The sequence below is a fragment of the Vicugna pacos genome, chromosome 13, assembly GCF_048564905.1.
Source record: "Vicugna pacos chromosome 13, VicPac4, whole genome shotgun sequence".
NCBI classification, from domain to species: Eukaryota; Metazoa; Chordata; class Mammalia; order Artiodactyla; family Camelidae; genus Vicugna; species Vicugna pacos.
This window is the reverse complement of record NC_132999.1, coordinates 61,397,762-61,425,482: the sequence shown is the minus strand read 5'-3', so window position 1 is coordinate 61,425,482 and position 27,721 is coordinate 61,397,762. Positions and strand designations below refer to the sequence as shown.

The window sequence follows — 27,721 nt, the reverse complement described above, 5'->3', positions numbered from 1 at the left end:
GGGTGGATGGGGGATCTAGGTCCAGAAGGTAGTCCTGGTTGGCCTGGCTGGTCAGTGCAGCAGTGGCCCTGTCTTATTTAACCCGACGTCACCCAGGGTTTGCTGAAAAGCAGGAAGGAGCGGCTGCCTCTGATGGCCAAGGGCCCCACTGCAGGCACTGACAGCACTGTAGGGCTGGGGAAAAGTGGGCATGAGGATGAGGCTGAGGGCCAGGTACTGCGTGATAACGGTGAGAGGTGGGGTAGAGGACTGGCATACCAACCACTGGGTGTGGAGAGAGGCAGCTGACCCTGTCATCTCATTCATAACCTCATTATCACTCCATAGAGAAGGTCTTATTCCCATCTGCTGTCTTGCTGATAAAGCCACACAGGTGCAAGATACCATTTCCTGAGCACTTATCACAGGTTGGTGTCTTCAAGAGACCCAAGCGTAGGCAGGGATCCGAAGTTGTCAAGTGGAGACATGGCCGTAGCGTGCTCTCCTACTCCTAAATCACTACTTCCGGATATTCAAATAGGATGAATCAAGCTGCTCATTCTACAGATGGAGAAAAGCGAGGCCTAGGGAGGTCAAGTAACCTGTTTCAGGTCTCACACCTTGTGCCAGATCCTGGGGAGGAGCCAGCAACCAGGCTTCAAGAGACAACCACTTCTCTGGCCCTCGCGTGTCTCCGAAGGCAGCCCTACGATGCAGGAAAGAGCCCAGCGCGCGAGAGAAGGGCCCGCTCACTTCGCTCTGAAGTTCAGTGGATTTACGCGAACCAAGGAATCATCAGGGAGCGCCCCCTCCATCCCCGCCCCTGCCCGTACGACCCCGAGCTACGGGGCGTGGTCTCGCCTGCGCCTCCGCCTCCGCCGCCCGCCGCTGGCTCGGCCCCACTGAGCGCGCCCCTCGCCTGGTCCCACTGCGCGCGCGCGCGCGCGCGTGTCCCTGGCCGGGGGCTCCTACTGCGCGCGCGCAGAGGCCGCCTGGTCTGAGGCCCAGGCCCGGCGGGTCCGCCGCGCTCCCGGACACTGAGACATCTTGGGTTGGGCCGAGTAAGGGCGGACGGGCCGCCCTTGGCCTCGCGCCCTCCCGGCTCGCCGCCCCCGGCGTCGCTGGCGAAACCCGAGCGCGCGTCAGGCGCGGGGCCGCGTGACGCGCACCTGTCGGGGCGGGTCCGGCGGGCGGAAGAGGATGCGCGGGGCCGGGGCCCGGCCCGAGCCCGGCCCGCAGCACCGCGCGCCCTGCGCCGCCCGCGACGTTTCCCGGAGAAGCGGCCGGCTCCGACGGGCGAGATGAAGTAAGCTGTCTCCCCCGCTTTCTCTCCGGCTCCTTTGGCCACGGGAGTTATTTACAGGCGGACAGCGGCTGCGCGCTTGCGTCGGGCCGAGCCCACAGGCGCGGCAGGCTGGCCACGCGTGGCTCTCAAATCCTCGGGCATTTGGTTTGGAAGAGTCACCCCAGCCACCCGCCCGAATTCCCTTCCCTGCCTTCCTTCCGCAGAATAAATTAATTGTTCACGTCCTCCTCCGCAGATCCCTTGGCGGGGCGGTTCTGTTTGGTGGCGGGTGGGCAGGAGGCAGCCAGGCCCTGTCGAGGCTGGTCCAGAGCGGCCAGCGGCGCCCCCTTTCCTAGGCTTTCTGGAATTCAGTTCAATGAGGGTAGGAACGTGGTGCCCTTTCCCCCGCCTTCCCCGGGGATCTGCTTAATCTTTGGCATTAGCTCTCAGGTTTCAATCAGCGTTGCAAAGACATCCATCCAATGAATGGTTTTCCAGAAGTAAACCTATTTGGGTCTCAGAAAAGTAGCACACTCATACTTGAATGTTTAGCCAGAAGTGAGAACTTCTGGAAAAATCATAAGCCGAAATTACTTGCCCACCCACCGCTTTGTCCGCCCACCAGGCCTGTGGCTGGTGAAAGGTAGCCAATGAGGGAAGCCTGGGTAGACTGGGTCTATTTTAAATTATATTCTACATTGGTTGCAGTGGTGGATGCCTAATAGTTCTGAGCTTATAAGGATGGTCTTTTGGCAAGTTTTAGGAGCACCTGGGAGGAAACTGCTCGGTGTCTGGCATGAGGAGAGCTCATTTTTAGGCAGTGTCTTGTGTAACTTTTTTTGAGGTGCGTAACTGATCAGCAAATAAGCTACTCCAGGCAGACCTTCGAGTTATTTTTATCCAAAGAGTAGAAGTTCCTAAGTTACCCTTACAGTCAGGTGGTTTTAGGCTGTTTAAAAGGGGGAAGCAAGAGGCACCTTTGGTCATCTGTGACCTAGCCACTTTTCACTTTATTGCTGGAATATGAACGAGGCAACATGTCATTGCTCGCTGCTGAACTCACCGTGGGTTCTGTGAGGCCCTAACCCCACGGACAGAGCTGGAAGTCAGGTTTTGCTTCTTGTTGCCCTGAGCTGGGAGCCAGGTGGCTATTTGTCTAAGAGAGCTCTTAACCACTGTTGCCTCTCAAGAGTGTTTTCGCAACCATGACCTGGGTTTTTTTGTTTACTTGTTTTTGGCCAGGCATAAAAATAAGGTGGATGATCCCCGTTTTACAGCTGGAGAAAAGGCCCTGAGCAGTCAAGTGAAAGGCACCAGCCTACTTCCATATTCTTCGGGCTGGATTATAAACTCCCCGTGGGCTGGGGAGGGGGGCGTCTTGAACCACCTCAACATTGTATTCTGTCTTATATGTTTTTTCATCAGTATGACTGGGAGGTCACCAGGCTGTCGATGAGCTGTTCCTTGGCTTTTTTTTTTTTTTTTCCTGTTGAGAGATGTTGATTGGTTTTGCAGCAGTTTCAAGATGCCAGCAAAAGTCCCTTGCTTGTGATGCTGTGGGTTGAATAATGGTAGGGGCGAACATTTCTCGGGTGCTTCCTGTGTGCCAAGCATTGTGCGGAGTGCTTTGTATGGACTGTCTGTCTGTGCTTCTTATTGGCTTGTTTACCCAACTCTGTGGTTGAGGTCAGGAGAGGTGAAATAGCTTGTGTGAGGTCACACAGCTACTACTAAGGGGCAGAACAAGGATTCAGAAGCCTCCAGGTTTTAACAGAGCAGCTCAGGCTAAAACACAGTGTCTTCATGACGTCAGAAGGAGGGTGAGTGAATCACTGTTAGAGAGGACGTGTGAGGCTGAGGCCGTTCACAGCACTTGGTGTTCAGGGCAGCCTGATGCCAGGGAGCAGAGCGGCTGCCCAGCTTGGGTAGCTTTTGTGAGTGTTTAGACCACTGTCATTCCAGTCTTCTAAGGGAGGAGAATCCGTGTCCACACTGAAACAGTGTTTTACATTTGCCATTTGGGGTTGTAGTCACACATTTTACAGGTGGGGGGAAGTAAATGCTGGAGCCAGACTGCCTGTATTTAAATCCTCTAAGCTGCCCTGCCGTCAGTAAGTGATTTTCTCTCTCTCCACCTTAGTTTCCTGTCAACGCATTCTAAAAACGGGGACCGTGATCGAACCTACCTCATAGATCGTGGCAAGGATTAAGTGGCATGATGCGTGTGAAGCTCTTAGCCCAAAATCTGGCATATAGTTAAATACTCTATAAATGTGTTTTTTATTATTACTAGTGTCTTTACAGGTAGTGAGCTGCTGCTAATGTGTGCTCTGTCACAGTGCTTGTAGTCACTTTTAGAGATTTATTCCTTTGTGCCATTATTCACATGCAGATAGCTCATAACAGGTGACAATAGTCTTGAGTAAATGAGATATATTTGTTGATTCAGCAAATGTTTAGAGTGCACCTTCTGTGTGCCAGGCCCTGTTTTGGATCCTGGAGATAGTGAACAAAACACAAAACCCCCTGTCCTTACTGTTACATTCCTGAGGGGAGGGGTGACAGACAATAAAGTAAATATACATATCACATGCAGTGTACTATGCAGGTGAGATTGGGGTGGAGGGTTTACAGTTTTACACAGAGTCGGCTGAGAAAACGTCGCCGAGAAGGTGACATTTCAGCGAAGAACTGAAGTTACTGAGGGAGTGAACCATGTGGACATCTGCAGGGAGAAGTAGGTCAGGCAGAGAGAACAGCAAGTACAAAGGCCCTGGGGCAGGAGGATGGGTGGCTGGAGCCCAGAGAGGGGCAGAGTGGCAACTGGAGAAAAGATCAAAGCGGTGTTAAGTGGGTAGCCCCTGCAGACCACCGAACAGAAGAGTGACATGGTCAGACCGATGCTATGAGCAGATCACCCTGACTGCTGTGTTTAGGCAGTGATAGAAATGGGAGGCCAGTTGGGTGGTCCGTTCGGTAGTCCAGACAGAGGTGATGGTGGCTCAGACCAGGGTGGAGCAGTGGAAGGTGGTGAGACATAGTTGTACTCTGGATAAATGTTGGTGATAGAAACTATAGGATTTGCTGACAGATTGGATGACCCTGATGGGGAAGGTGAGAGCTGCATTTGGAGCATTTGGGAGATAACACAGTTCAGTTTTGAACGTGGTAAGTCTTGGAGACATCCAGCTCTTGGTGCCAGAGCAGCAGTTGATTGTAGGAGGCTGGCGTTTAGGGGGAGAAAGTCCAAGCTGGAAATCACGGCCTGGGGTAGAGGCAGTTGTGTGCTGGTCAATGTTTAACAGCCTGTGAAAAGGGTGGCGGTTGGGGGTGGAGAGCGTGGTTGATACTGTTCGCTGACATCCGCTGGGTACATGTTCCCACACTGGCCAGCTTCAAGCACACCGTAACAGAATACCCTCACCTTGCAGATAAAATAGGTGTAAATCATGTTAGGAGCATAGATAACAGTCAGATGTAGTAGAGTAATAAGGAAGTGTTGGGTTTTGAGTGTTTCATGCCTTTGTCTTTAATATAATGTACTTGGTTGCAGATTTGTGTAATTCAGTTTTTCACAATGGCTATGTTTGTCAACTGGCTTGACAAATTCCTAAAACTTCAGCAGTTGAATGTGGTATGCAGCCCTGCATGCGGTGGCTCCAGCACGCGATTTGGGTCCCAGGGACCCAGGTTGGATACCTGATGAGATGTTGGGAAAAGGGATTCTCTGAGATTAGAGAGGGAAAAGGCGTCAGAGCCGACATTGTGGGTTTTGTCCCTTGTCCAGCCCTGAGGGGGACACATGCATGTCGCAGCTTGTGATGAGGGGTCCGACTGGCACCTGTGTAGGGGTGTTTGTCCAGAGGGCCCGGAACACAGAGGAAGGGGTGCAGAGCACACATTTGAGTCGGTGATGGTGGAGGGGCTGGGCCCACCCTCTTGTCCTTTAGCTAAGAAAGATCTTCAGTTCCATTTCTTGTTTTACTCCCACACATTCTTTAAAAAATTCCACATTCATGGGCTGTGATTTGGAGAAAATCCCCCTTCTTCCTGCGTGGCAGACCGAAGATGGAGGTCAGAGGTGTTGACGTGGCATTGGGAAAGGGAACAGAGCAGCAGCCGCCACTGACACCTATCTCCCAACCGCTTCCTCCTGCCCCTTATCTGCCAGGACTGGAGGATCCAGCTGCAGCCTTCCAGGGTTTACCAGAAGCCAGCTCTGCCGCTGGAGCGCCTGCCCGGCTGGGCTGGGTCCTGGGCAGACACAGCTGCCTGGGAGCACCCCACGTCTGCCTCTCACTTGGGCAGAATTAGACTGGAGCCCCAGTTCTGACCCACACCTTCTGGCTGGCCACGTCAGAGCTCACAGCTTGGGGGTGGTTGCAGAGCCGTCCTTTAAAAGGTGAGTCTCCCAGGATGCCAGCTGGGAACCCCTCGCCCTGGCGTTAGGGACAGCAAGAGGTGCCCTGGACTGTGGGCAGGTGTCTGGTCAGTCCCGACTCTGAGATGAGCCCGTACCCCCGGAGGATGGAAGCTGTCCCCGGCACCACACTTTACAGCATCGTGTGTTTCTTGAGTAATAATTGCAAATGAAATTGCATCCTCCACACACTTAAGTTAGAGCTTCGGAGAGTTTGGTCTTAACTTCTGAGTGGTGCTCAGTTATCAGCTTTGTGCTTCATACTTCAGTCCTGCATTCCCGTTCCTGCTGCGTTGGCCTGAGGCTGCAAGCACTAAGCTGCCTCTAAAGCTGCCTTTATAGAAAGGCGGTGGCCATCTCCCTAATAACAGAGAGGTCGTCTCCTTTCCTTGGAAAACAGAGTTTAGGGGCAGGAAAGTGCTGTAGAGTTCCTTTAGCTCCTCACAGATGGGGAAACAGGCCGAGCAGGGTGCGTGCACGTCCAAGGCTACGTGGTATTTAGATTCTTCCGGAAAAGAATCACCACCTGTTCCAGTCTGCAGTCTAATAATACACTGTCCCCCGTCCCAGAGCTGCTCAAACTTTGCACTAAGCGTTTTCTTATTTATTGATTAAAAATAGAAGCGATTCACAGCAGGGTCAGCCGTTGGAATGCCACTTTCGTGTTTTGGGGACTAACTTCAAGTGTGTCATTTTAGATGTGTTTCACGGCCTGTTCCCCTCCGAGCAGGCGAGGAGGCAGGAGGAAGCGCTTGCCTCGCAGCCCCGGAGCAGTTTAGGCCCCAGGTGGGTGTGGAGCCGTCGGGTTTCTCTGTACCTCACCTCTGCGCCAGGGGCTGGGCCTCTCTGAGCCTGTTTCTTCCCTGTGGGGCAGCAGGGAGGGTACCCGCCGTCTTCCTCCTCTCCGGGTGTGAGACCAGCCCGGGGAGTGTTCTGGTGTCCGTGCGCCGACTGCTTGGTCAACGTTAGGTGTTACCATTAGGCTCACGATAGTCAGCAACCGGTTTTTGCAGGGGGTTAGGTGAATCTAAACCATTGGAGGCTGCTTTGAAATACCCGTGTTTGCACCCACGCTGGACCTGCTGAATCAGAGGTTCGTTGCCTTGGTGAAGGGAGCAGGAGGCCAGGGGTGTATATTTTGAAAAACCCTCCGGTTGAATCTGACGCTCCCCTCTGACGAGAGCCCCTGCTCGAGACTTCAGTGCTCAGTGTTCCCGAGTCTTGCTACTCAGTGTGCTCTTTGGACCTGCTTTCAATATTAGGCCCCTCCCCAGACCCTCTGCAGCAGAATCTACATTTTAAAAAGATCCCCGAGAGATTCATAAGCACATTAAAGTTCCAGAAACCCTGTTAAGGTTTAAAAAAAACATGGTAGAAGAAAACCAAACACACACTGTACCCCCCCACACACACCCTACTCGTTCAGGAGAGAGCTGTTCCCTGGTTGTTTAGCAAGCAGTCAGCAGCCGTGATGCAATGACTGGTATTTCTGATTTGCATTTGTTTAAAGGAGTGCTGGGGGTGTAGGCAAGAGATAAGGGAGGCTAACCTGAGAACTGGGAACTCAGAATGGGGCTGGTCAGGGAAGACTGCAGCCAGCCTCCAGAGTCAGAACAGAATTAAATTGAGGCCTGGGGGTCGAATCAGGCCTGGCAGCCGTCTGTCAGGCCTTCCGCAGTCTTCTGGGGTGGGGGTAGAGCCTTCCGCAGTCTTCTGGGGTGGGGGTAGAGCTGCTGGCCTTCGGGGTTCCCTCACCTGCCCACCCAGGCACATCCAGAGCCCTGGCCACTGATGTCCGCTCAGGAGCTCCGAAACGCAGCTTGCCAGCTGGCGGCTCCTCCTCCAGGCTGTTCTCTGGGCTTCAGATTTCTCACTGCCTCTTCCCACACTGACCTTGCAGTGTTTCCTTCCCTCCAGACAGGGGTAGTTGCCAGTTGAGAAGGAAATGCTTGAAGGGCCAAGGACAGAGATTGGAAAGCAGGAGAAGAAAGTGGAATGGTCCTGTGGTCCACCTGTGGATTTGGGAGTGAGTGCAGGCAGGGAGGGCAGAAGAGGAAGGCTGGGAGGCCGCCCTTGTGGTCCCTTGGTCCTTCACTTACAGCTCCAATAACAAGAAATATCTGTTGTCCTAAAGGTTCTGGTGCAGATGCTGTTGTTGGATCCTCATCTTGGTTTGGCCACTAACTGGGGCCACCTTGAGGATGGATCTCAAGAGTAAGAGGCAAAGGGAGATGTGGGAGGAGGGGGTCCAATGTCAGAGTCAGGGCGCAGGTCTGGTCCCTCGATAGAGGGGATGATATCGGGACATGGGAAGGTCTGCAGGGCCTTTTCTGAATTCCTGCTACCCCTTCAAACCTCAGTTTCCCTGTCTGTGTAACTAGACTGTAGCCTCATTGTCAAGGATTTTGTTAATCTTTTATCTGGTAGGATGTCTGCCATATAATAGGTGCTAATAAGTCAGGAATCTTAGTTCCTTCTTTACCGCTGCCACACCCCAAGCTGGGCCCCAGCCACCCCCCCAGTGTCTGAGAGCCACACTGCTTTCTTCCTCACTTCCTTCTGCCTTTCCTTTGACGCACCGGCCTTGGTGGGAAATCAGAGAATGAGAGCGCCATGGAGTAAGACTTGAGCACATTTAGCCCTCCAGGCCTGGTCAGAGCAGAAGGCCAGAGAAAGTAAGCCCCCAGTGCGTTTGTGACAGGTCCGAGGCCTTCTGCCTTCCCTACATGTCAGCTGCTTCAAATTAGGCTGAAAACTAGCCAGGAGGCTGGGCTAACCTCGGGGAGGCCGCAGTGTGCACTTGCTGTCGGTTAGCCCGGGGGCCAGGAGCCTGGTCCTGCCTGCTCCCCCGTTGTCTCGCCGCGGGACCTCCACCTGCCTGAGTCTCAGCTTGTCTGTCTGCACGAGGGGGCTGTGATGGTACCCCTCCGCTGGTTCTTTTCAGGGTTCCTGTCTGCACTCAGATCTAGTGCACAAAAGTGCTTAGTTCTGCGTTTGGCACATGCTGGCGTTCAGTGTTTGCTGCTGTTATTAATATCCCATAATGATAGCTGCCACTCATACAGTGCTTAGTCGGTGGTAGACACTGTCCTGAGCAGGTTATAAATAGTAACTCAGTTTATCTGTATAACAACCCTCTGGTATAGGTACCACTAATACCCCCATTTACGATGAGGAAACCAAGGTATAGAGAGGTTAAATAATTGTTCAGGGTAAGGGCTGAGCTGCGATTCAAACTCTGCCAGTTCGTTCCAGGGTCCGCATTTTTAATCACCATGCTGTGGCAGCGATTGACAGTCATTTCGTGCCTGGAGCCCAGTAGACACGGGAAGAGCAGAGAGAGAAGTGAAGGGTGATGATGTCTTCTCACAGGTCTAGCTGTCATCCAGAATCAAGGCCGGCTGCTCCGATGGTCCCGGCAGCCTGTGCTCGCGGACAGGGCTGGCCCTGGTGGTGAGGTGTGCAGCCCCAGCTGCACGGCAGTGCGTGGGGCCTCCCTAGGGGTTGGTGCTGCCTTCCCAGGCTCCTGCAGCAAAACAGTCCACCTCTAGCAAGTGGCGTAGCCCCTGCTCACGGGCAGGCTCCCGACCCACTGGCTTCTTGGCACAGAAGCCAGTCAAGCTGCTGAGGAGGGAGAGGGAAGCTGTGGGACTATAACATTTTCCTGAGGTACAAGCGGCTGATTCTTGCCAGGCAGGAAATGTTTGATCACCTAGAAGTGCGTTTCCCGCACATTGCATCACCTGAGCCATGTCTGATCCTTCCTTGTTCCTTGTCTGTCTTTCCCAGGTACCCCGGGCACCCTGGTGTTTGGAAGATGCTCACAGCGGCAGTGTGTGTGGCCCTGCTGGGCTGCCTGCACGCCCAGGAGCTCCAGGGACACATCTCTGTAATCCTGCTGGGAGCAACTGGGGACCTGGCCAGAAAATACCTATGGCAGGGGCTGTTCCAGCTGTACCTGGATGAGGCCGGGAAGGGCCACAGTTTTCGCTTCCACGGGGCTGCTCTGACGACCACCGAGCAGGGCCAGGAGGTCATAGCCAAAGTCCTGGAGTCCCTGTCCTGCCCGAAGGACACGGCTCCCGCTCGCTGTGCTGAACTCAAGGATCAGTTCCAGCAGCTGAGCGAGTACCGCCGCCTAAAGACCGCAGAGGACTACCTGGCCCTGAGCAAGGACATCGAGGCGTGGGTCCAGCGCGAAGGCCTCCAGGAGGTGGGCAGGGTTTTCTACTTCTCCGTGCCGCCCTTCGCCTACGCAGACATTGCCCGCAACATCAACAGCAGCTGCCGTCCCGGCCCTGGCGCCTGGCTGCGCGTTGCCCTCGAGAAGCCCTTTGGCCATGACCACAGCTCGGCCCAGCAGCTGGCCACAGAACTCGGGAGCTTTTTCCAGGAGGACGAGATGTACCGGGTGGACCATTACCTGGGCAAGCAGGTGAGCCTCGGCCGGGAGCCTGCCAGGGAGGAGTGTTCTGGGGCCACACCACTAGTGGTGGAATTGCGCCCGAAGGCGTTGTGAAGTCTGAGCTCCCACGGTCATCTGGCCGATGGGCAGGAGGTGAGAGGACGGAGGAACAGTGGTGGGGGGCAAGGGCAGGCCTGCTTGGCCCCGTCCACGTGTCCAGCCGCCTGTTCTTTTGTGTGTCCTACCCTCTTGTTTCCCAGCCAGGGTCTGGGCTCCGATTTCTCAGCATTGCCCTGCATTCTCTACAGAGGTGGCCCCGAGACTCTGGTGCCTGGACCTGGCTTCCAGCTGGGCACGCTGTGGGAATTAAGAGTTAACTACCTTATTCGACACCCACCTGTCTTTTTTCAGTACCTTTCTCTTCCTGAGTTCTATTTTGAGCCGGAAGGCTGGTAGCAAGATCTTAAAATGGAACGGGGACCATGCGCCCTTGCTTCTCATCCAGGCCTGTGGCAGAGCGTGGGGCTGGCCTCCTAGGTGGTGCTAGTCAGCTGGCCAGTTCACTCTGAGCATGCCTTCAGGGCTCCTTCGGGACATCTTCCCAGAAACCACAGCAAAGAATACATCGACTCCTGTGTTCTCTGGTACGACCAGGACATGGGTCCTGGGCCACCTGGGGGCACCGCATAGCCGTCTGGGGCTGAGGCATTGCCCCCCGCCCAGCCCTGTTTGGAGTTGCAGTGTTTCAAAGACACATCCTCAAACCAGTGCCCCTCCTGGTAGGTTTTCACTTGTTTACGGGAAAATGACAAAAAACAAACAAAAAACCCTGAATATATTCAATTTGAAGCTTTTCCCCCTCCATTTTCAGTATTAAAATATCTTTTATTAAAAGTCAATGTTAATAGAAGATAGAAAACTTTAAATATTTTCTTTCTTGGCAAAATAAAAAGCGGGTAACCCTGTGGAGGTCCCTGAAAGATTTTTGAAGTCCTTATGGGCTGTGAAGGGACTATTGCTCCAGAGAGTGTCTTCTCTGAGCAGGGGATGGAGAGGGTGGGGCCCTTCCTTGGAGTCAGGATCCCCTCTTTGTTATGAGAGGAGCCCGCAGCACAACCAGTCTCCTTCCCTGGCAGGTGGTGGCCCAGATCCTGCCTTTCCGAGACCAGAACCGTGAGGCCCTGGATGGCCTCTGGAACCGGCACCACGTGGAGCGGGTGGAGATCATCATGAAAGAGACCGTGGATGCAGAAGGTGCGCGAGGGTCACATCTGTGATGAGGCGTCGGGCCCCGCGGGGCTAGAGAGTCTGCCCGGCCCCCGCGCCTCGGCCAGTGCTTCTCAGAGAGAGATTTTGCTGGTGTGTGGTCTCCCTCCAGGGCCTGTCACATGCCCAGCCTTGGACTGTGTTGCACCCCAGGGTGCCTGCAGGCAAGCCCTGTGCAGTCATTGCTGCCCTTGGGAGCATGTGGTCTGGTGAAGTGAACTTGGCCCGGACACTGAAACAGCGGGCTGGCAGTTAACCCTGGAAGTTAGGCTGCCTTTGATGTGAGCATGGGGGAAGCTGTCAGGCTGCACGAGGGTTCCCTCTTCCTTCTCTCCTCCTCACCTCCCATCCCTCCTGCCCGCTCGTTCTCAGCTCGGTGGTCACTGTCTCGGGGAGCCTCTGCTGACTGTCCTGACAAAGCCCACGCCCGCTGCACTCTCAGTGCACACGTGCCTCCCTTCCCTGCCCCTCCTCAGTCTTTGCCTCGTCTCATCCCCGGCCAGTCTGTCTCTCCCACTAGACCAGGGGCCCCAGGCTGCCTCCTCACTGGCACCTGGCACCACCTCGGCAGTGCTGACCAAACACCGCGTGAGTGAGCGGCATTGACCTGGGAGTCGGGACACCTGGGTGTCAGGCCCGTCTCTGCCTTCACCCGAGTGACCTCAGCATGTCACATCCTTTCTGAGATGAGTGGCTTGTCTACACAGCTGACAGCCCCCCTTTGAGCTCTAGCATTCTGTGAATTCATCACATCTTTTGAGCATCGACTGTGTATTCAAAACACCAGGTCTTAGCCCCAATAATAAAGGCTGATTCTTATTGTGTCCTCGTGCCCCCAGTAGCCGAGTGAGATGGGCTCTATTATTAGCCTCCACCTACAGATGAGGTTTGGTGACGAACCCAAGGTCAGGGCAGGAAGTGGTGGGGCCAGTCCTGGTCCAGGCAGTCTGGCTTCAACACCAGGCTCTGTGCCACCGCAGCCAGCTCATCCCCGCGACTGCTTTCTGCAGCCCGAGCAGGAGTGCCCGAGGCCACTGTCCCCACCCCACAGTGTGTGCCTGGGCGGGGGGGGGGGGGCGACCCCACAGGCCCGGGTCGGGGGCCGGGAGGCCTGTCTCCTCTTTGTCTTTTCCTCTTTTCCTTCTCTCCCCCTTGGTTACTCTTTCCAGCTTTCTCCTCTTTCCTCTTTGAGTGTGTGTTTAGTGTTGGAAGCTCTGGGTGGGATGAGGTGATAGGTGTGAGACCCAGCCTCTGTCCCCTAATACCTCACAGATTCTTGGGGGACATAATATGTTAGGACAAACTCCAGAACCAATGATGGAGGCAGGTGGTGCTGTGGGAGGCCGGGGAGGGGAGGCGTGGTAGGCGGGGCGGTCAGGCATGAGCCGGGCCTCTGAGGCCATCGCTGTCTCCAGTCTGGACCCCACGTTAGAAGAGAGGTCCTCTCCCCACTGCAGTGAACCTCCGTGGGTCTTGGGGGGCCTCCCCAAGCCTTCCGAAATTCCCCTTCTGTCCTCAGCAAGGGCTCAGGCCCCAGTTTGCTCCTGTGCCTGTGTGTGTCAGGTGTCCTGGCAGGAGTGAATGCTGGGCCCTGCCCTTGCTGCATTCACAGAGAGATGTGCTGCAGATCTGGCACTGAGAGTGTGGGGCGGAACAGGAGGACACTGCTGCCACCCCTGCTGTGGGCCAGGCTTGGGGGCCAGCGCCTCTCTGCCTGGACTTGACACCCGGTCTCCTCCCTGCCCTGTTTCTGGCAGCTCCCTCCTGGGCCCTCCCTAGGTTGGGGAGGAGCTGTGATGTCTGGAGTTACCGGTTGGCATTGTTGCCTCTTAACTCTTCCAACCCTGCCACCCCGTCCTTCTTGGTGTCTTATGTCATTTTGGGGCTTTTGCAAGATCCCTGTGGAGCCAGGGGCTTGGCAAACTGCTGGCCTTCTTATGCTTTGGGTGTTGGAGAAAGGAAAACGGAAGGCAAGACAGAAAGGCGGGCAGAGGCCTGGGCAGCCTGTCTGGCAAGGCAAGCCTGTGGCAGGGAGGATCTCCGGTTTGAACTGCAACACAACAGCTGAGGCCCGGGAGGGAGGGCGGGCGCCCGTGGCTCTGCCTTCAGGGTGCTGTGCAGGCCCAAAGCGCGGGCCCTGTTGCCTTCAGTGGGTGGGCTCCGAGCAGTGGGCCTCACTGCTGCCAGGTCCAGAGGCAGAGAGGCCCAAAGCAAGGCAGGCAGCTGGGACCCACTGGCCCAACGGGCTTGCAACCAGTAAGGATGCGGCCAGAGGGGGCTAGTTCAGCCCACTGCCCTTGTCAGAGGTGGCTAGCAGGGCTGCAGCTGTCCTGGGCGTTGGGTGTCCCTGGCTGGCCCTTGACTGCTAGTCGCCTGCACAGGCCCTAACAGGGCCTGATGAGCGACCTCCTGCTCCTCTGCTCACTGGTGAGTTCTCCTTCCCCATCTCTCTCCCCCTCTCTTTCTCTCTCCCCTTCCCTCCCTCTCCTTCCACCTGTCCCTCTCTCCCCTGGGCCTCGGGGATCCAGAAGGACAAGTGCTCCCTGAGTCCCGAGGAAGCGGCCTGGTGCAGCCCTGAGGCCCAGGCACTGACCCTCCCTCTCCCCTCTGGGTCCTGCTTTGGAGCCCATCCCTCAGGGGGCCTGATGGGCCCTAGTTCAGGCTGGAGAGGACGGGAGCTGGGACCCTGCGGCCTCCCCACCATAGCCGTAGCCCTAAGCCCTGCACCCAGCACTTTGGCCTAGGCTGTGCCTTCCCCTGGGATTGGGGGTGGGGAGAAGGCCGGAGGGGAGGCTTCCCTCCCCGTGGGAGGTGAGCTTAGTAGACAAGCCACCCACCGCGGGAGTGGGCACGGCCAGCTGGTGTCCGAGACCTGGTCTGAGGGTTAAGCAGAAGGACAGAGTGTGGCCGCACCCCACCCCCACCCCGGCTGGTCCTTGTCCCGCTGCAGTTGTGTAGACCCCTCAGACTCCTGCAGGGAGGCCCTGAGCCACCCAGCAATTTCCTGGGCTCTGGGAGGGGAGGGACCGCAGGCCCTGGGACCTTGGGCTTCTGAGCTGCCTCCCCCCGCCGCTGCCACGCGCGTGGGGGGGCAGCCGGCTTCTCCAACTCCCTCCCTCCCCCGCTGTGTCAGAGGTTTTTTCCTGTTTTCTGCCGCAGCCTCTGGCCCAGAGGAGTTTGCTGCAGTCAGGGCTGCTGCATAGGCAGAAGGGAGAGAGCGTGAGGGGGGAGGAGCAGCCCCAGCACCCAGCTCCCTCTCAGCCTCATCTGGGATGCCCTTCTGGGGAGTCCCTGCCCAGTGAGCCCCTGAGAGTAACTGCCAGGGGTCTCCTGAAGCAGTGCTCTGGGCCACACAGGGCGTGACCTTGGCTAGGCCACTTGGCCTCTGTGTGGAGATGACCTCCGCTGGTCCTCCTCACAGCCACTGGGAAGGGCTGTGCTGAGAGAGAGGCTGGTCGCTCTTGGACTGGGGTTCAGCTGGGCAAGCTGGGAGTGCTGGGATGTGGTCCCAGGTCAGTGGCACCTCAGAGCGCAGGCTTCTAAGCACTGCGCCTACAGCCTCGGTCTGCCTGGGCCCCGGCAGTGGGCCTTCCTGCCAGGGTGTGCTCAGGGCAGTCTCTCTGCTGCCCTCGCTTCCCCTCTGGAGACGGGGTGGGGGGGCTCTGATTTTTTATTTATTTTTGGGGGGTGCAGGGAGGAAGGAGGGAAACTTCCTGAGGATGGTGTAGCTGTCCTTGCTTTGGGAGGGTCCTTTTTCTGACATTGGTGTGTATTGACCTCAGAGCTGGAGTGACCATTCAGTACCTCTCATGGAGGGACCAAGGCGGCCAGAGTCCTCCCAGGTTCACACCAGCTGTCCCGCTCCCAGCCTGGTGTGCAGAAGGGGCTGGAGCTGCCCCGCTGCCCTGCCGGGCGTCTCCAAGGTGAGCCCAGGGCAGCTGCCCGGCCTCCTGCCTGGAGAGCACCCCGGCCAGTCCAGGAACCCACTCTCTCCTTGGCCCTCCCCAGTTTTTATTTTTGTGGCCCCAGACGCTACTCTAGGGATCACAGCTGGCCTTTAGTGATTTTGTTTTAACATCTGTGTTTCTGCTGGGAACCTCCCACAACGTGGAGGCAATGGGAAGGGGTTACTGGTCCCAGATCTGAAGGCTGCGATCTTCAGCACCATCTCTATGTAATGATGAAAACCCCTGTTACTTCTCTCTTGGGATTGTTTCAAGGATTAAATCGGATAATATACACGGAAATACTGTACAAATGGAGGTGCTGCCCTCCTTCCAAGTTGGCAAGAAGGGGAAGCAGCAGTGTCCTCCGTCTCTCCCCGGGCTCCACGTGGCCTGTGGGTGACTTGTGTTGGGTTATATGAAGCCCTGTGACTGATCTGCAGTGCTCTCTTATGTCCACTCTTCGCCTGGTATTACCTCTCTGTGTATGTACTTAAATTTCCACGTATCGACAGTTTGCATCATCTGTACCTTTTGGTAGCTCTGTATTTCTGTTCCATTCTGTTTGTATCACAGAATGTAAGTTGTCGTATTATTAGACATCTTGGTGGTTTCCACTGTTTTTTGTTTTTTGGCTATTTTAAATAATACTTGGCAAGCTTTAAAAAAATTAAGATTTGATTCACACACCATAAAATTTACCCTTTTTTAAAAAACAGTGTACAATTCAGCAGTTTTTAACATACTCATAAAGTTGTGCACTCATTATCTAACTCTAGAACATTTATGAGTGAGCATTTTTAAAAGTTGTTTTGTTTTTTTTTAAGTATACTTCGGAAGTGGAATGACTAGGCCATAAGGGTAAAGACTGCTTTATGACTGTTACTACAGCTTATCAGACTGTTTTCCAGAAAATTCGAGACGGCAGCGCCCGTAACTAGTGCGTTTCCAAGCTCTGCCCACGTTGGGTGCTCCTGCCTCCCTGGTGGGTCTGCAGCTGCCCTTTCAGGCGCGTGGGACACAGCCACTCACGCCTTGCCCAGGCTGCCCCCACGCGGTTTCAGAGGGGTGGAGCGATGGGTCCCTGTGCCTGTGGCCTTGGGACGCGGACGAGCTCTGGGTGCGAACAGTTTGGAAGCCAAGTTTGGGGAGCGGGGAGGTGTCTTTCTTCCATTGTCCCCTCTGGTTGTGCTTTTTTCTTCTGTCTGTGTTCATATATTGATGGGTTTTTAACCCTCACTTTCAACCTGGGAAAGGATACTAAGAGCCCTTTATAGATCACTGTCAGGAAAAAAATCAGTCCACAGTAACTGGTAGTAACCAGAAGAAAATCAACTTGGGTGCCGTCAGGACGACCAGCCCCTGACTGCCTACCATTGTGCGTGGCTGCGTGGCCTCGCCCCCACGAGGGGCCGGCTGTGGACCTGATCACTCCAGCTCTGGAAGGACGGCCCACCAGGGGAGGACCCGCAAATGGGTGCCCCTACCCCCACCCCGAAGCTTGAAATTAAGGAATAAAGGAAGCTCTTTTTCACACAGCGGGTAGCAAACCTGTGAATGCTCCTCCCCACACAGTGAGAGGATAAAAATAGGAAAAGGGCCACTTAGGGATTTGCTGAACTAAAGACTAGAAAGCAGATAACAGGGCTTTTTAAGACTCTGCTGTGTTCTCTCCATCAGAATTTCTTCTGTTCTCAAAGCTTCAACTATCCTCTTCACACTCTTAAATCTACGCTAATTCGTTGATTCTGACATATTTTTACATATTTTACATATTCTCTGGAAGTTGGGTTTACCATCAATGGGGTGATACAGTTGAATTGACAGCCTGTTTCTTCCTTAGTGGTTATAAAATAATGATGCTTCCACCACCATTGGCATTTTTGATTTGATGGGATCTTGTGTATCTCCAGCATTCATTGCCTTTCCTCGCCCTGGTCTTAACATCTGCAGCTCCCTTTGAGACATTTTCGCTGGATGTATATCACTCCGTCAGACTCAGCACGTTGTGAACTTCAACCACCATTGCCTCTTTCTCATCAGACACTGAGACTCTTTCTAACTTCTTTATTTTCAAATGGTAACTGTTCTCTGAGTTGCCCGGCTGGTAGCCTTTCTCTTGCATCCTCTGTAATAATAAAAACACTTACCAGTATTTATTAGTGCCGCCTGCATGGCAGGCACTGTTCCAAGCCCTGTGTGTTTGTTAACTCATTAATCCTTACAGCGACCCTACAAGGCAGGTCCTGTGACCAGCCCTCTTTTATATGTGACGTAGAGCCCCTTGCCTGCGGTCACACTCCATTCAGGTCACAGCTCTGAACTGCCTGTCTTGGGTCCAGCCTGTGTCACCACACAGTTTTCACTCACCTACTAATCAGTTTACTCTCTGTCTCTCTGGATTTGCCTGTTCTGGACACTTTGTATAAATCAGATATAGAGTAAGTGACTTTTTGTGTCTGGCCTCTCTCACTCAGCGCAGTGTTTTCAGGGTCCATCCACTTTGGGGAGTGTGTCAGGGCCTCGTTTGTTTTTTATGGTGGAATAATGTTCTGTTGTGTGGATGGGCGTGCCACGTTTTATTTATCCATTTATGAGCTTGTGGGAATTTGGGTGGTTTCTCCTTTCGGGCTCTCGTGAAGAATGCTGCCGTGAACGCTCGTGTGGGCATTTCTGGGTGGGCATGTGCTTCCACTTCTCTTCGGTGTGTGCCTCGGAGTGGAACTGCTGGTGACTGTTCAGCTGGTTGAGGTTAAGAACTTTTAGTAGCTCCTCACACTCCTCAGTCCAGTTTCCAAAGCCCTGTCCATCTGCTGTCGATTTCTGCGATTCCAAATCCCGGATTGGCCACTTCTGCTCCTCACCGCAACTAAGATGTGGTCCAGGGCAGAGTCAGCCCGGACATGTATTTCTTTGAGACACACAGCAGTTCAAAAAATCTGAATTACTTGTGCATTTGAGATTATACTTAATGATCCAAATTTGTCTATTCTTGTAAAAAATTGCAAGATATGGTCACCATGGGCCCACACTCCCATGAGGCGCCACCACCTGACTGCAGCTGACACCCTGCCTTGCCCTCCTCACACTCTTCCTGGCCAGGAGGCATTGCAGACCCTGCCTTCCCGCCTAGATCCATCTTTCCCAAGCCCTGCTTCGCCGGCTGCTTCTATCACTGTGTCTGCTTCTAGAAGCTGCTGGTCCTCCTGCTGCTCAGCTCCACACTGGGTAGAGTGTTTGCTGTGCGGTTGCTTAGATGGGAGTGCAAGGAAGTTAAAAGGGAGCTGTGTTGGTAGAAGAAGTGCAGGCTTTGGGGCCAATTGCCTGGGTTCAAATCTCACGTTTACCCTTTTACCAGCTGTGTGTCCTTGGGCAAGTCGCCTAACTTCTCTGAACCTCAGTTCCCTAACATTTTAAAACAGGGTAATAGTAGGACCTCCTTATGTATCGTTACCATGAGCAGTAAATGGACTCCGTCATTGTCATGGTTAATGTCTTTTCCTCGATGTCTTCTCACTGAGGCCAGAACCCTGCAGGTGCTGGGAGCTCAGACACTGTTTCTCCGCAGGGGGCCCTCCGGGCACTTCGGCTGGCACAGCTGGGCTTACTGTCCTGCGCGTTCAGGCTTCAGCCTCCCTGGCTAGAGCTGCACCCTCACTCTCTGGCTGAGAACAAGAGTCAGAGGACGAGGGTGCCTTCCCACGAGCCAGCTGCGGGCCTCGCTTCTCGCACCACAGCACTGGGCCACTGCCAGGCCTGGCCTGTCGGGCTGAGCTCACGGCAGGTGGTCCCTGCTCACCATCCAGCTGTCCTGAGGGACACGGCCTAGCAGGTCTGAGCCAGGAGTCACTTCTTTTTGTTTGTTTGAGTGAAATGTTGACTAGGTAGAATGCCTACAAAATGCGTGTGAAACGTACAGAACTATGATACAAACACCAGTGTACCTGCCAGCCTGTTTTTAACAAGAAGCGTCATTGTCTTCTCGTGTTCCTCCCTAGATCCTATCCCAGTTCCTCTCCTTTTTGGTTCCAAATTTTAGGTAGACTGTTCCTGTGCTTCACTTTGTTTCTCTGATCACCGTTTAGTTTAGAAGAGGAAGCACGCTCTGCGTGTCTGAGTGCTGAGTCTGTCTGCCCCTTTGACCTGCTTTCAGGATAACCTCTTCAGCTCTGTCTTCCAATAGCTGATTTTTTCCCCCAGCTATTCCTAATCCATAAAACCCATCCATTGAATTTCTAATTTCCCATTGCATGTTTTCATGTATTGAAACTCTGTTTATGCTGGTCATATTATGTCCTATTTTCAAAGTTAATTTTTATCTTTAAAGCAGTCGCGTTTCTTTCGCTCGACACGGTGCCTTTGGGGTCTGTCCGCGGTGGCGTGTGTGCATTTTCTCTGCCACACGGGGCTCTGTCGCGTGACTGCAGTGCTGTGTCCGGTGCCCCGGCTGTGGCAGTGAGCGGACAGCCCAGTCCTGCTTTGATGGAGCTTCAGGAATAGCCGAGAAGAGAGAGAGAAGCAGGCACCAAGTTAGTCAGGTGAACTTTCCAGGGTGGAGGCCAAGAGTTCAGTAAGGTCTCCTCGAAGCCGAGACCTGCAAGGACGAGCAGGAGATGCTGGGCGAGGGCTGATCCCACGCTCCAGGTAGTGCACGTGGAACCGGGTGAGTGAGTGCCGTCCCCACCGCGACGTCAGGCCTTTGCTGTGTGGAGTCTTGGCAAGTTAGCAGAGTATGAACCATGGCACGTGTGAGGTGTTGTATGTTTGAACCCTAAGCCTTAAGTAGGCCATTCACTTGCATGTGGGCAAGTCACTGATGATCAGGGTTCACACTGAGCTCTGGAGGAGTGGGTATGATGTCGTGTGTCATTAACCAGCTCCTGACTCTGCTGGTCCCATCCGAACCCTGGGCCTCTGAGTCCTCCTTTCGTGTGGAACAGGGACAGTCGTGGTCCCCGCCCTGCAGGATCTTGTGTGTGTGGCGGGGAGGGGCGCCCAACACCTCAGTACTGTGCCAGGTGCAGGGGGCACCCGTGCCGTCGCTGCCCGGCTCTGTGGTCAGCGTTCTGTGCGCCGCCCTCTTTTACCCTCTTAGCAACCCTGTCCACCCACCAGCCACCTTGAAATCTCCACCTGTCTGCCTGAAGCTTAAACTCACCTAAAACGAAACTCCTGGTTTCCTCTCCATCAAACTGTCCCTCTCCCAGTCTCCCCATCTCGACAAACCCCACCACTGCCTGTCTTTGGCTCAGGCCCCAGTTCTAGGAGTTACCTCTGGTTCCCCCTTTCTGCTCATGCTTACCGCATCTGTCAGCAGGTCCAGTCAGTTCTGGCTCCAGAGAGAACTGTCCTCTCCCTGAAGCCCCTTCACTGCCACTGGAGTCTAGGCCCCACCGGCTCTCCTCTGGGCACCTACACAGCCTTCTCCTGGCTCTTGTGCTTCTGCAGCCAGTCTCCTCACAGCAGGCCGGGGATCCATTCCAAATACACAAAGTGGTGTCTGACGTTTCCTGCTTCAAACCTGCCTGTGGCTTCCCCTGCGCTTAGAAATGAGTCCAGCCTCCGCACCTTTGCTGTGGACGCCTGCCCGCCTGTCTGCTCCCTCGTGCTCCTCCTCTGGACGCTCTGCAGCCCAGCTCATCCTGCCTCAAGGCCTTTCCTCTCGAAGCACCGTCACCCGGAATGCTCTGCCCGGCTTTTTCTGGTCTGCCTCTTCAGGGCTCAGGGGCTTGCCCCATTACCCTCTGTCACAGGCTCTATCTATAATGTCTCTATTGACTTTTTCTCTCTCCCATCTTCCCTCCCCACCACTGTAAGCTGTCTGTTGCCCAGCACGTGTGTGCACTTGGTAGTGGGGAGGCAGTTAGGCCCCATTTAAGGACAGGATGCAGAGCAGAGACTCAGAAGTCAATAGCTCGCCCCGGGTGGTATGTTAGTAAGCAGCCAGGCCCTCCCATGATGCTGCAGCCCCCTGCAGAGCCGGACCAGCTGGCCAGTGCCTGGTGTCTGTGGGGACCAGAGCCTTCCCCACACAGGCTCCTTGGGAGGCCCAGGGGTCTGACACCGTCCCGCAGAACGGGTCTCATTGAAGGGGGGTGGCTCAAGGACGCCCGCCCTGCTTCCTTCTCTTGTGTGCTCTGGCACAGTCACTCTCTGGACTGTGGGGTGTGGGTGCCAGGACAGAAGCACAGGTGTGGCGGGCGTCCTCACTACCTCTCCCTGCTCCCCCCGTGCAGGTCGCACCAGCTTCTACGAGGAGTACGGGGTCATCCGAGATGTCCTCCAGAACCACCTGTCGGAGATCCTCACGCTGGTGGCCATGGAGCTGCCCCGCAACGTCAGCAGCTCGGAGGCGGTGCTGCAGCACAAGCTCCAGGCCTTCCGGGCCCTGCGGGGCCTGCAGAAGGGCAGCGCGGTCCTGGGCCAGTACCAGGCGTACAGCGAGCAGGTGCGCAGAGAGCTGCAGAAGCCAGACGGCTTTCACAGCCTGACGCCAACCTTCGCAGGTGGGCTCCGGGGCTGGGCACGGGCTGCCCCCTCCCCCCAGGTGGAAGCCGCTCTCCAAACCCAGATGCCCTTTGGTGTGGGTTGGAAGGGACTTGAAGGGGGGTTTTCACAAGGGAGCTCAGTGGCAAGTGAGAGGTTCCCCTGCTTCTCTGGCCTTCCACTAGCTTAAAGCAGCGGGTCACCTGCTGGCTCTCTCTGGACAGAGGACACCTCTGTGGTGGTCTCAGTTCAGTCCACGTCCACAGGGCTTGTGGAGCTGAGTTCAAGTTCTGCCTTTGCAGACCTTACATCCAGCCCCAGTGAGGCTGCAGACCAGCCCACCACAGCCAGGGGCACCTCCAGTGGGCAAGCACCATGCCAGACAGGTGCCCCCCAGGGCCATCCTCTGGATGGTTCCACAGGCTCAGAGCTTTCTGGGGGAGTCCGGCTCCTTAAGACTGCAGATATTAACCCCCACAACCAGAGCAGCAGCTGCTGTCAGGCACGCCATATACACGGTCTCATTTAACCCTCACATGCACAGATGCATCAGGCAGGTGTGATTATCAGCCCCATTTAGAGGTTACGGAACATGAGTCTCAGTGAAGTTGCCCAAACTTGCCCAAGGTCTTGCAGAGACAGTAGATGAGAAAGCCAGGTCTGGAACTTGAGTCTGGAGTGAGCTCAGCGTCCAGCTCTTACCTCGTGGCCCCCGCTGCAAGCTTTCTCACCTGCACGCCAGTTCCCTGCTGGTCTGTGGCTGAGAGCCCCGTCCCCTCCCCTTCTCCCTATATCTGACCTGGCCACAGTGTGTCCTGAGTGCTCTACAGACAGGAAGGGAGCACCTTTCCATAGGACGTCCCCACCGACAGTCAGGATCTCCACCACCTTTTCCCCACCACGAGACTCCCCGTAGAGTCTCCAGATTGGAGCCTCTCAGCCCAGTTCTCCTTTGCCTGGAAGACTGTGGCTTTAAGAGGTGCCTCGAGGGGGGTGGGTGTCCGAGGTGGCCCCAGAGGCCACCGTCTGAGCACTGACTGGGAAGAGAAGATAATGGAAGAGGTGAAAGTTAGGGGGTGAGGCTAGCAAGGCAAAGGGTGTTCCCGATGCAGTGTGTGCCCAGAGAAGGGGCTCGGGCAGGAGGAGGCTGGCTGGCAAGAAGGAAAAGAGGGGAAGGCAAGTGGGCTGGGAGGTCCTGGGTTCTCTGTGCTGGAGCATCACCTCCACTGTCCCCCTGTCACTTCAGGCATCCTCGTTCACATCGACAACCTTCGCTGGGAGGGCGTCCCTTTCATCCTGATGTCCGGCAAAGCCTTGGATGAGCGAGTGAGCTACGTTCGGATCTTGTTCAAGAACCAGGCATGCTGTGTCCAGAGCGAGAAGCACTGGGTGCCAGACCAGAGCCGGTGCCTGCCTCAGCAGATCGTCTTCTACATCGGACACGGCGAGCTGGGCAGCCCTGCCGTGCTGGTCAGCCGGAACCTGTTCAGACCCTCCCTGCCATCTGCAAGCTGGAAGGAAGTGCCTGGCCAGCCTGAGCTCCACCTCTTTGGCCGCCCTCTGTCTGATTACTACGCCTACAGCCCCGTGAGGGAGCAGGATGCGTACTCCATCCTAATCTCTCACATCTTCCACCACCGGAAGGACTCCTTCATCACCACGGAGAACTTACTGGCCTCCTGGATCTTCTGGACGCCCTTGCTGGACAGCCTGGCCCACGAAGTCCCACGCCTCTACCCAGGAGGAGCTGAGAACGGACACCTGTTGGACTTTGAGTTCAGCGGCAACCACTTAGCCTTTTCCCAGCAGCCGCTGGAGCAGCTGGTGCCGGGGCCAGGTTCTGGGCCGACACCCAGTGACTTCCAGGTTCTCAGGGCCAAGTACCGAGAGAGCCCACTGATCTCAGCCTGGCCTGAGGAGCTGATCGCCAAGCTGGCCGACGACATCGAGGCCACAGCTGTGCAGGCAGTGCGGCGCTTTGGCAAGTTCCACCTGGCGCTGTCGGGCGGCTCAAGCCCCGTAGCCCTGTTCCAGCAGCTGGCCACGGGGCACTATGGCTTCCCCTGGGCCCACACGCACCTGTGGCTGGCAGACGAGCGCTGCGTCCCACTCTGGGACCCCGAGTCAAACTTCCAGGGCCTGCAGGTGCACCTGCTGCAGCACGTCAGGGTGCCCTACTACAACATCCACCCCATGCCCGTGCACCTGCGCCAGAGGCTCTGCGCCGAGGAGGACCGGGGCGCCCAGGTCTATGCCGAGGAGATCTCCGCCCTGGTGGCCAACAGCAGCTTCGACCTGGTGCTGCTGGGCATGGGCACCGATGGGCACACGGCCTCCCTCTTCCCGCAGTCGCCCACCGGCCTGGACGGCGAGCAGCTGGTAGTGCTGACCAAGAGCCCCTTCAGGCCGTACCAGCGCATGAGCCTCAGCCTGCCCCTCATCAACCGGGCGAGGAAGGTGGCGGTCCTGGTCATGGGCAGGATGAAGCGTGAGATCGCCGTGCTGGTGAGCCGTGTGGGCCACGAGCCCAGGAAGTGGCCCATCTCGGGAGTCCTGCCTGATTCTGGCCAGCTGGTGTGGTACATGGACTACGAAGCGTTCCTGGGATGATGGTGCCTTCACCCTTCGCTCACCCCTGTGCATCCCTTCACTGTCCTCTCTCTGCTCCCTCGGTCCTGCCCCCCGCCCACACACCCTGGCTCTCTGGGAGCTGATGCCTCAGGGCCAGGCCCCCATCCCAGTCCCTGTGACGGCCCCTGTCTGGTGGTGGTGGGTACACACTGAAACAAGGAAGAAATGTAATCTCTGCTCTCTAGAAGCTTCAAATCCAAGTCCGAGAGAAATGTCCACCTTAAGAAAAGACCTGCAGCAGTTACACGTGAACATCGACCGGTGCAAAACAAGACGATTTGAAAGCTCCCCACTGGAGGAGGAGTGTGGTGGTCTGCGGTTAATTGGGACGTTTCTCGCAGGCCGGGACCTTGAGGGAAAAGCAGAGCGTTGACCGGCAGGAGCAGGAGCACGGGCATCGCTGGGGGCACAGCACCCTGTGCAGAGTGGGGTGCTGGGAGTGGCCCCAAGACCATGAGCTTTCAGGCCCTCAGCTCCATCCGTCCTGTCTTCCCAAGCCTCCGCCATTCAACCTGCTATCCTGTGGTCCCCGTGGCCACCCCCACCTGCTCTGCGTCTCGGGTTCATTTCTCCTCTGTCCCTACTGTAGAGGTCTTCCCATCCCCTCTCTGTTTCTACACTGTCCCTCAGACGCCCCATTTATGGACAGACGATGACAGTAACACAGCAGCAAGTGCTAGGATGCTAAAATGGACCAGAAATCTTGTGACTTGTTTGCAGCTCCTTTTCTCAGCAGATGAACTTCTCTGATGGGGAAGGCGCTGGCTCCCTCAGCTTCGTGAGGGAGGACCCCTGCCCCACCCCAGCGCTCCCATCTCTAGCCAGCCCTCCACCTGAGACACACCAGACGTGGATGATCAGGCCATTCCAGGCTTCCCTGATTTGAGAGGGTCCCTTGTGTCTCAGTGGACTTCCCAGTGAGTGTTTCTGCTCTCAGTGTCCCCTCTTGTTTTACCTGGGAAGATCCAGTTAAATCTTTGGTGGTGACATCTCATTTCGGGAGAGAGGTGTGACACCAAGTGCCCTAGACCAGCAGGCGCTCTGATCTGACCAGTCAGGAGCCAGGCCTCCTTGGCGGGGCGGCCGCAGCTCATGTTAGCAGGGGCTGCCCACGACCATCTCAGGAACTCGGCTGATTTTCAGCCCGCCCTCCTCACACTACCTCTCGGCGGCATCGACATCCGATCTGCTGGGCCCTCCTGCCAGCGCTCACCTCACCACTACTGCCTTGCTGAGGACGCGGGAGAACCCAGCAGAGCTTCTCAAGAAATAGGTTGGGTGCTCTGCTTCTGAGAATCCATGGCCCAGTAATACCTGTTTTTCTGAAACCCCCAAGGAGAGAGGGGGTATCTTTGAAATTATTTTTTAAAAAATTCAAAATTCTCAGGATGCACTTAATTTTTATTTCAAATTCCTGTGTAGCCATGCCCCCAAGATCCATCAGTAGAGCACAAGACAGGCTTTTCTGGGTGACTGCTTCCCCGTCTTACAGTCACATTTTGTATCTGATCAGGCAGATACAAAGTGTCAAGGTCACACCAAGGGCTTTCCTGGGTGAGGAGGGGCATCATGAAATCTGTTTCTTCTGATTGTTACACTTCCTTCAAGGCTACGGATTTAAAGTAATTCTTGCTATCATCCTAGATGTGTGTGTGTGTGGGAGATGGGTATCTGGGATGGGGGCTCTGCGTGTTAAAATTCGGCTCCCCCTGGCCTCCAGCGACCAGTCCAGACAGGACATCTCTCTCTATGCCGAGAGAGCTCACTGTGGCGGAACAGAACGCAGTGCCCGGGTCAGGAAGTCTCCTCTGTTTCTGGGGGTCAGCGTTTTGGCTCGGATACATCTGGTGGGCCCGCCTGCAGGAGTGGACACATGGTTGCAGGCCGGGTGCCACCTCTGGCCACGTGGGGGCGCCCTGGCACCATCCCTGCCTTCTGGACATCTGACTGAGAAGGAAATCTCCCTCCTGGCAGGTTCCTCCGTGGTGGTTCCATATTCTACATCCCTGGTCTCTTGGTGCTGAGCACTGCCCCCCAATACTCCCCCAATCTGTTCTTTTGGAACTTCTTCCTCTGCGGTTGCACCACAAGGAGAGGGGGACCGCCACATGCTGGGTGTCACTGTGGGATACAGGCGAGCAGACTCTTGATGTCACTGTTTCTGAATAATAGTGAGTCACTGCGGGCCTGAGCCTGGCCTGTCCTGTTCTCAGGGGAGCGCCTGGCCTCAAAGAGCACCCGTCATCTGTGGCGAGCGCATGTAGGGGTAGGGGTGGGGGCAAAAAGTGCGAAGGTTTTCCTTCTGGAATCGAGTGCTTTCTTAAAGTCACACCAGAAAAGCCAATTGGGGGCCATTGTCACGGTTCCTGCTTCCACCCCCTCCCTTTCCCCTTTCCCTCCCTTGCCCTGTGTTAGGAAGGAGAGATTCTCTGAATAGGGCCACCTCTGCCGGTGGTTTTCAAACTTTTTGAACCACGATTCGCAGCAAGAAGCACACTTTACATCATGAGTCAGTGCTCATGTTCGTGAATAAATCTGGGTCTCAAGCAAAAATTTCTTAAAGGAGTTCTCATCCTGAGAATACAGGATATCATCTCTTTCCTCTTTTTCATTTTTAGAAAATGCTGCTTGTAATCCTCTAAGTTGAGTTGATACATAGTTGGGAAAGTGCGGCTCTATTCTGACTTTACCTTGGTGTATAAATCGAGGCCCCCAAGGTTTGGAAGGGAGCATGCGAGCCCAGCTCACAAGGAAGGCTTGTGACCACTCTGGGACCGGAACCCAGGCATCCGTCCTTGCTGCAGCTTCACGCCTCGGCTGGTCCCAGCTGACTCCGCTCCAGCCTCTGCGGTGGGATGCTCGCCTGTTCCATCAGGAGGGAGGGGAGCCAGTGGGTGAAGATGCTCCAATTGGAAGCCTGTGGCTTGTGGGAGTGATGACAATGTGTCCTTTAGTGGGGTGACACATGCTGGGCTCAGCACTAAGCGTTTTGCACGGTGTGGCCTTTAATTTTTACAACAACCCTGTGAGTAGGTGGCGGGATCTTCAATTACCGGTGATTTTGAAACTGAAACTTGGAGTTGTCTCATGCCAGCAAGCCAGTGGTTTCAAGCCAGGTGTGGAACCCAAAGCTTCATGATTCTAGACATGTGCCCCCAGCCACGCTGCTCCGTCACCTGCCTCCCAGGGCGCCGGTGCAGCTGTGGTTCCCAGAGCCCAGCTTCCCTGCACGGACCCCGCGCGCACACTTGTGGGCCTGTGAATGGCACAGGGCCCCTCCTCTGGGAGGCCGCTTCAAACCCACA

At 55.5% G+C, this 27,721-nt stretch overlaps 1 protein-coding gene across 2 annotated transcripts; it reads left to right on the top strand.

Moving 5' to 3' along the window:
• The first annotated feature begins 937 nt into the window (after positions 1–937).
• On the top strand, positions 938–26,054 carry H6PD (hexose-6-phosphate dehydrogenase/glucose 1-dehydrogenase). Of its 2 annotated transcripts, XM_072975452.1 has the most exons (6): positions 938–1,285; positions 5,436–5,666; positions 9,474–10,119; positions 11,226–11,343; positions 21,536–21,805; positions 23,032–26,054. In XM_072975452.1, exons 1-6 carry the CDS (start codon positions 1,281–1,283, stop codon positions 24,393–24,395), a joined length of 2,634 nt encoding a protein of 877 aa, XP_072831553.1. In that variant the 5' UTR covers positions 938–1,280; the 3' UTR covers positions 24,396–26,054. The 2 variants fall into 2 exon arrangements, with proteins under 2 accessions (XP_072831553.1, XP_072831554.1); XM_072975453.1 differs by lacking the exon at positions 5,436–5,666 and having other exon boundaries at positions 941–1,285.
• Positions 26,055–27,721: the final 1,667 nt, after the last annotated feature.

Excerpts from the sequence above, each read along its gene's own strand:
- H6PD (XM_072975452.1), top strand. Across the intron at positions 10,120-11,225 it reads ACCATTACCTGGGCAAGCAG|GTGGTGGCCCAGATCCTGCC; the intron begins GTGAGCCTCGGC and ends CTTCCCTGGCAG. Across the intron at positions 11,344-21,535 it reads AGAGACCGTGGATGCAGAAG|GTCGCACCAGCTTCTACGAG; the intron begins GTGCGCGAGGGT and ends CCCCCCGTGCAG.